We start from the raw sequence: 8,333 nt of genomic DNA, 5'->3' as shown, positions 1-8,333 counted from the left end.
TAGACTATAGTTTTGAGACATAAACTAAGATTCACATTTCAATGATAGTTTATCGTTCATAAACTATTTTTCACTCGTAAACTATAATATTTAAAAGTTGTTACATATAGTTTATGAATCGAAACAACTGTTAACTCCTAACCATAGTTTTCAATTCAAAATCTCACAAGAGGCAACAAAAAATGTGTATCATTAACGTATAAAAAGAAAATCAAATTCTGCATAACAAAAGTAGATTTAATTACTGGAGTAATTCCTCTACTTGATAATCTTAAATAATTATCTTTAGTTTAGAATTGTTAACCATAACTATGTGTTGCAATCTCAAATGATTTTTTTCAGTGTTAAGTATAGTTTACACTGTGAAATATAGATTAAGGCTTTAACTATGGTTTGGACTAAGAGAGTTTTTAGTGGTTTTTAAAAAGTTTATATGATTTTAAAATATGATGAGTAAGTGTCAAATTCGTGTCTGCGTGATATATATATATATATATATATATATATATATATATATATATATATATATATATATATATATATATATATATATATATATATATATATATGGCAGAGTTTTCGAAAATATGTTACACTTTGCCCTCTGATAAGTTGTACAGCTGGGATATTCTTTCCATTAAGGTCAGACGACTCTTCCTCGAAAATATATATTTTTTTTCCCAAGAATTTGTCATTGAAATAAAGCTACTTAAGGTACTCCGATCCTCAGGTTCTGAAAATCAGCTTTTAAGTAATTGAAAATGCTCATAAAAATGTCTCTGACTTCACATAGTAACGTGAAATTACCCATGGAATTTCTTCAAAGTTCATCATTATGGTTAATCATATTATACAGGGAAAATTATCAAATCTCAAATATATTTTCAGGAAATGCGAATAAAAATACCAGCTATGCATTTTCTATTTGAAAATTGATTAACAAATATAATTTAGGATAAAAAGATATAGGTATCCAGGCATTTGGTGAAAATTGCATCTTTTTTTATGCTTATACAGTAGTTTAGTTCTTCTTTTTACTTAAATTGTTATATAATACATAATATAAAAAAGCTTGTGCTATCATTGCTAGACATCACATATCACACATAATTTTATATCATGCTAATAAACTGTGGTATCTAATGCTAGACAAAAGAAAATTCGATTTCTCTGAAAATGAATTCATTTTTTTTTTTTTTTTTTTTTTTTTTTTTTTTTTTTTGTTTCATGGGGTACAAATGTCAACTTTTTACAAGATCGTTTCTAAGACTTCAAAGAATCTTGAAACATATTAAGATGCATAAAATAAAAATTGTTGCACGAAAAGATCTCAATTTCAAACTTCATTTTGAGACTTTTTAAATTAATAATAAATTTAAGAGTTATACTTCCTAGCTGAGGATCGGATATCCCTAAACGAGTTTCTTCACCAAAAATTGGGGTTGTTACCAGGCATTTTGGCAAGATACCAGAGGGTTATATTTCTTATATAATCCTTATGGGTAATCTTTTGAATTGCCAATGTCAATGTTTTGGTGTAATTATTTTTTTTTAAAAAACATATTGAAAACAATTTAGAAATCATAAGAGAATGACAATTATGAATATTTTTTGATATAATATAAATGTATACAAAACTTATTTTTAAGGTACATGTCGTCTGACCTTAAGGCGATTTTAGTTTTATTATTTTATGCAGAACTGTTGGGTGATGATGATGAAGATGATGGAATTGAGTTCCTTTTGCTCGTTGGTTGTAATATAAATCGGCACCTACTTCTGACCTGTTTTCCTTCTTCTTTCGCCTCAACAGCCACTGTTTATACTGAAGATTTAAAATACCTTGAACTTGGACCAAAAACATGTCACATGGTTGTATCTATGGACAACAACACTCAGGAGAGTATCAAAAGATTAGCCAAAGAAACTGTGGACAATTTCAACAATCAGTATTGTTGTAGTGCCTCTAAAGATGAAGTAGATACTGTTACCCCTGTACAGACTCCAATACAGAGTATAAAACCAAAGTTTCCAAAAGTTGAATATGTGGAAAATTTAAATCAAGAGAAAGCTTCAGATTTGTCTACAAAACCAGGTGAAGAAGGAGAAAATTCTGAGGATTTTGACATTGAGTATGGAATCCTTATTGCTTAGAACTATTTCAACTGTTGATCATTAACTTTAAAACTTAAAAAAGGACTTTTAATGTCAAAGCATTCTTTTACAAAATAGATGGGCAAATGAAAGATAAATAATTTTTCCCTATATAGTAATTTTTAAGCTCTTCTTATATATTTGGTAATAAAAGTTGAATTTTCTTTGTGTGATATATATATATATATATATATATATATATATATATATATATATATATATATATATATATATATATATATATATATATATATATATATATGTATGTATGTATGTATGTATGTATGTATTCCTATAAATCCCATAGATATCTTTGCAGTTTCAACAATTGATAGAATTATGCATGGTTCCATACTGTTCGTATATTTTGTCATCTCTATTTTGCAAAGAATAAATGCTGTCACATCCGACTCTGATGACAAAGTCGAAGAGGCTAATACTTATCCCCTTAAAAGACCAGGACTCTGTCTCTATATTGGTGTATTTGAATATGAAACTAAGGAAGCTGGGGTATCATTAGAGAAAAGGCGTTTTTCAGTGAACGAATTTAAAATGATGAGAAACTGTTTTGAAGAGCTAGGATGTTTCGTAAAAAGGAAACTAAATCCAACTGCTCAAGAAGCAGAACAATTTTTACAAGAAGGTTAGAGTTACAAATTTCATTTATGTTTTATGCCTTATATGTTTTTTAACAAGTATAAATTCTGCCTTAAAATGATTTTCTCGAGCACAGACAGAAAAATTCAGATTAAACTTCTTATATTAGTATAGTCTTTTGTGAATTTTTCCTTTTCTCCGAAATACTGTAGGAGTTAAATGGTGTAAGAAGCTGAAGCCAAGCTACGTTGTACTGATTATCAGTACACATGGACAGGAAGTACCCATGGTTATTCAAGAGGATAACAAAGAGCCCCCTGAGCAGCACCCATCTAGGATCACAGGTCAAAAGAAACCTAAGACCGAAATGGTACATCAGTTGTTCTTCCATGATGGAAAGTCTCTTTTAACAAGAGACATTATCAGAATGTTCGACCAGCACAAATGTTCGGCTCTTAAAGGCAAACCCTGCTTTTTCTTCATTCAGGTATTAGGTTCTCCTTGTCTTATTGCAGTGCTCTGTTATTACATGCACATGCATGTTTAACTTTATTCAAGATTTACTTTTCTTCAAACCCAGATTTACTTCTCCTTGGAGTTAAATCTTAAATGGTTGTGTAAATTCTAGGGTAGATTTTTTTTTTTTTCACAAAGATCCTAAGATATTTAGAGTTTGGTGATGATTTAGAAATATTTGTAATATAGAGAATATTTTAGGAGGCATTTTCTGAAGAAATATCCTTGATATTTTTTTTTTGCAAGAATTTAACGAGTTTGTAAAGAAAATATATATGTGTGTGTGAAGCTGGTGTATTTTTTCAGTCATGCAGAAGCCGATTTGGTTTAGATGGACATAAGAACTTTGATCCCGGAGTGATGGTCAATGTGTTGACAGTAGAAAGAGATATAAGGGCTGGTATAGAGAGCCCTGATACTGTAGACGCCTCAAGAGGTACCTCACATGAGGATACATCAGACGCCAAGAAAAGTACAACAAAGCTGACAAAGGAAGATAAAGAGGCCAGATTAAAGCAAATCCAGGAGGCAAGTAGTATAAAAGTAAACTACTACATAGTTAATAAATGATTGTTGTACTGGTACCTAGGCATTATTAGTAACAATTAAGGACTCTCTATACATTGATGGAAAATGTTTTTTGGACTTTGAGAAAATTATATAATGTAAAGGATGATGTTTTGAAATAAACTAATTCATTTTTAATATAGGGAGCGTGTCTTTTTTATCCAGGAAAAATTTTCAAAGATAATGAAGTAATTGTAAATAAAATTCGCTTTTACGTACTCAAATGGAGAAAATACAAGCAAATAAAGTTTTCGACTACTCTATCTTGATCTAATAAAATGTTTAGAATACTTGAATTTATTTTAAATAATGTCATACAGTGCAGATTACAATTTATTCTCTTTCTATATCAAATGATCAAAAGGTCAATCTAACTACACAAAAGGACCCTGAAATTAGGGTGGAGTGTAGAGAGGGTCCTTAAGAAACACACAAGAAATAAATCTGTTATTATTTTTCAGTCTTCAAAACAAAAATACAAATTTTAAAATATGTGTACATATTATATTGTACATATATTGTAAATATATCAGTTTTGAAATATACATGTAGCCTGCAGGCATGGGGTAATCGCAATCGAGTAATCGTAATCGATTGTAATGATTACTTTTTTCAAGTAATCGACAGTAATCTGTAATCGAAGAGATTTTCGATTACTTGTAATCGTAATTTAATTGATTACAGATAAAATGTTCAATGAAAACGGATGTTATTTTGAAGAATTATTTCCAGTCATTCACAAATAAATATCAAATACAAACCACCTAGTGATATGTTTTGATTTCCTAACTTTTATTATCATAAGTTTAATAATGTTCTCAATAAAATTTGCATTATAGGCCTACTGGTTTAGCATTAAAGAAATTAGAAGTGTATTTCAACCATTTATTAATAAAATATACAGATTTTTGGTGTGCATTTTACATTTGACCCACTGTCCTCTTACTGCATGTCCTTTTTCATATTTCAAAATGAATATTTGAAAAACATAATATTAGAAAATTATAAATAGCAAAAACAGATTTAAAGTGCTGTATTAAATATAAATAATTTGGTAAATAAACTACATTGTACTTGTAAGAAAGAAGATGGAAGTACTTATTATTTTCATTTCTGAAAATGTTTAAACAACTTCAAACTTTTAAAATTTGCAAAATCATTCTCATATTTTCATTCAGAATTGTAAGGGTTTTTTTGTCAGTGAGAGGTTATAAGAGTGTATTTTTAAGAGAAGGAGTAAGTGTCACCGTGTTTGCTTATCATGGCTAATTAATTGACTGAGACATCCCTGACTTACAGATGAGGTGTAAACTGTGAACTACCTAGTGTTTAACTTTTATAATTGATAGTTCCATTGAAGACAAACACTATTATTAAAACAATTAATAGTTCTCAAAACACTTATTTCAAATGAAATTGTGCTATTACCTTTACTTAAAGGCACATTTAAATTACATGTTTATTACTAAAAGTTCTTATTTACTTATTTTTTTGAAAGAAGACACAGGAATGTTTTATGTGTACTGCCTACATGCAGGCAGTCCAAATACTTCTAATTCACAAGAAAATATTAAATGATTTCTGCAATTAAATTCCATAAATATGGAGGTTCAGATCCAAGGTTGAAAGGAATAATTAATTCCTTGGCATATTTTATTGTAGGAACCATGTCTCCACTTTCCATGGTAGAGAATCCCTCATTTGGGCATTTACTGAGAATGCAAGGTCTAAAATATGAAATTAAACCAGAATAAAACTTTAAAAGACTGCAGGAACACATTCGATCTTCAGCTCGTGTTTATCATCAACTTACTATTTAACATTTAAATATTACATTAATATTTGAGGGGATAAAAACTTGGAAGTAATCGATTATTAATCGATTACGCCTTCCAAAGTAATGGATTACAATCGATTACAGGACAAAAATGAGTGTAATCGATTAATAATCGATTACACAAAATTCCTCTAAGTAATCGATTATTAATCGATTACATTTTTCAGTAATGGTGCCCATGCCTGGTACCCTGCAATTGTTTTTTATAGTTATGACAGTTTTGTATTCTGTGTTTTATTCACAGTTGATTATAAGCCAATTATAAACAAGTTAAAATTTCTTTTACAGTGGATTGAAGGGGAAAATCTTCTCACAAAAATTTTAGATTACAAAACATATCTTGTGAAGAATCCAACCATCTCAACACAGGAAGCACCGAGAAGAGACGACAAGATAGCCACCAATTTATCTGAGACTTTACTTGCTGAAGGCCTAAAATTTGATCAAGTGAAAGAACTTGGGGAAAAATGTAAAGGATTTGAACAAGAGATTATGGATTTCTTTTTCCCAGAGCCTATAATAAGTGATCCGCCCCCTTGTGTCAATAATGCTTTAGTCATGTTTGCCTCTGCTCCAGGTAGGATATTACATATGTTCATGGTTCTCCACGAATTGTTACTGTGTACAATAGCCACAATATTATCAACAGTGAAATATTTAGCGCCACAGTAAATGTTTTTGTGCCACAGTAAAAATAGTTCTCTTCGCCACTTGTGCAGTAAAATATACCGTGCCTCATTAAGACCAAGGGTTTGCTTGGAGGACAGGGATAGTTATTCATAACAAGAGGCCCAAGGGCCTTAACGGTCACTTGAGTATAATGTATCACTGTTGCGGATCTATAGATTGAATAAAACAAAATAAGCTGACAAATGCAGCTATGTTGCCCAAAAGCAACAGAAATAGGATGATTTAAGGGATCTGCAAATTAATTAATATAGTGCTCAGGAACAAATCTATTTAGTTGCCTGTACTTGCCCCCATTTTCACTATCCCCATGTGGATTAAACAAAACAATAGTTCTTGAGCATTTTATTAAACGCATCTCATTTCCTCTCACACTGGCCTCTCTTTAGTCTTCAAAGAACATTGGAAAATTGGACAAAAATACCCATTTTTATACATTAAATGTTCTTCGAGAGTTCAACCCGGGCTGGGGTTGAACTCTCGACCAACGGAACCTGTCTCCTAGCAGTACAGGGACTGCGCGCTAGACCGCTCGGCTACCGAGGCAAGTCAAAAATCTTGCTTTCGATGCCGATGGAATTCTCGCTGCGCTGCCCTACACTACACGGTCATTGAGAATGGACGTGAGATACAGTTATTTGGACATTAGTTTTATTAGAGGATCGTTACCAATACACGCTGTAATGAAATTAATTTTTATTTATAAAGCACATTTTACAACAACTCTTAAACTAACATAACTGCCCTAAGTGAAGAATTATTAATATAGAAAGCACAAAGAAATTCACTTTTTATAAGGATACCCACTTCCGCCCCAGCCCGGGGTTGAACTCTCGACCAACAGAACCTGTCTCCTAGCAGTACAGGGACAGCGCGCTAGACCGCTCGGCTATCTAGGCAAGTCAAAAAACTTGCTTTGCTTTCGATGCCGATGGAATTCTCGCAGCGCTACCCCACACTACACGGTCATTGAGAATGGAAGTTATGGAGTATATATATATATATATATATATATATATATATATATATATATATATATATATATATATATATATATATATATATATATAAGAAAATAGAATTAAATTCTTCTCAAAAACAGCAGGACCATGTATATATATATAAGAAAATAGAATTAAATTCTTCTCAAAAACAGCAGGACCATGATTAGTCAAATTAATATGCCAACATCCTCATGTAATGCAGATTCAAAATTCTTCAAATTATATGGCTCCTGTGTATGGAGTGGGGCCACAGTAGGAATGTAGATTTGGCACTGGGATATTTAGGAAAAAATCTTTTAAGAATCTCAAGATCAGATTATGTTTTATGTTAGAGTAGATTCAAGTTTGTTCAAATTATGTCCCTAAGGGGTATGGTGGAGCCACAATTTAGAGTCAAAAATTTCTTAAGAAAATAAAGGGGAAATAATCTATCAAAATTTTAAGAAAAGCATGGCCATGGTAACTCATGCGGGTTTTTTATCCGTTAGACTGATATATTTAAAGAATATCAAAATTTTGTTATGTTATAGAAATAGTTTATATGCTGCAGCAATTGACTCTGTTTTCAGGGAAGGAAGCTTATAACAGAGCAAGTCAAGGAGGGTGGCTGATCACAAATCTAGAGACTCAGCTGAAAGAAACTTTGAGTACGGATCCAGAAAAAATTGATTTACTGGCGGAGCTAACCAAGGTCTCTTGGAGAATAGCTTATAAATACGAAACAGATACAAACACAATTGAAAGCAGTGGTCACAAGTCAGTACCCTGTCTGTATCACAAGCTCAGCAGGGATGTCATTATATGGCCAGAGGAGATAAAAAATGCCAAAAAATTTTGCAAGGAAGATGAAAAATTAAAGGACTTTTTAAAATGGATTGAGAACACTTAAACAATGAAGAACCCTCAAAACCTTAAAACGCAAATATAAAAAATTATGTGAAATATTAATTAAATTGATTTTTTTCCTTTTA

The 8,333-nt window shown here is 31.1% G+C and overlaps 1 protein-coding gene across 1 annotated transcript; it reads left to right on the top strand.

The window, feature by feature from the left end:
• Positions 1-1,869: 1,869 nt before the first annotated feature.
• Positions 1,870-8,251, top strand: LOC133192950 (uncharacterized). The gene is made up of 6 exons (XM_061328952.1): positions 1,870-2,132; positions 2,544-2,797; positions 2,964-3,238; positions 3,574-3,795; positions 5,960-6,248; positions 7,932-8,251. Exons 1-6 carry the CDS (start codon positions 1,870-1,872, stop codon positions 8,249-8,251), a joined length of 1,623 nt encoding a protein of 540 aa, XP_061184936.1.
• Positions 8,252-8,333: the final 82 nt, after the last annotated feature.

Source organism: Saccostrea echinata, unplaced genomic scaffold, assembly GCF_033153115.1.
Source record: "Saccostrea echinata isolate AGI-Se365-2 ecotype Australia unplaced genomic scaffold, CSIRO_AGI_Sech_v1 ptg000025l, whole genome shotgun sequence".
Lineage (NCBI taxonomy): Eukaryota > Metazoa > Mollusca > Bivalvia > Ostreida > Ostreidae > Saccostrea > Saccostrea echinata.
Note: the sequence above shows the minus strand (reverse complement) of the source record. Positions and strands in the feature narration are given on the sequence as shown.

Bases quoted from the DNA above. Each gene is read 5' to 3' on its own strand.
- LOC133192950 (XM_061328952.1), top strand. From the start codon at position 1,870: ATGGTTGTATCTATGGACAACAACACTCAGGAGAGTATCAAAAGATTA. The intron at 3,796-5,959 runs GCAAGTAGTATA...TTTCTTTTACAG, and splicing joins GATTAAAGCAAATCCAGGAG to TGGATTGAAGGGGAAAATCT. The intron at 6,249-7,931 runs GTAGGATATTAC...CTCTGTTTTCAG, and splicing joins CATGTTTGCCTCTGCTCCAG to GGAAGGAAGCTTATAACAGA.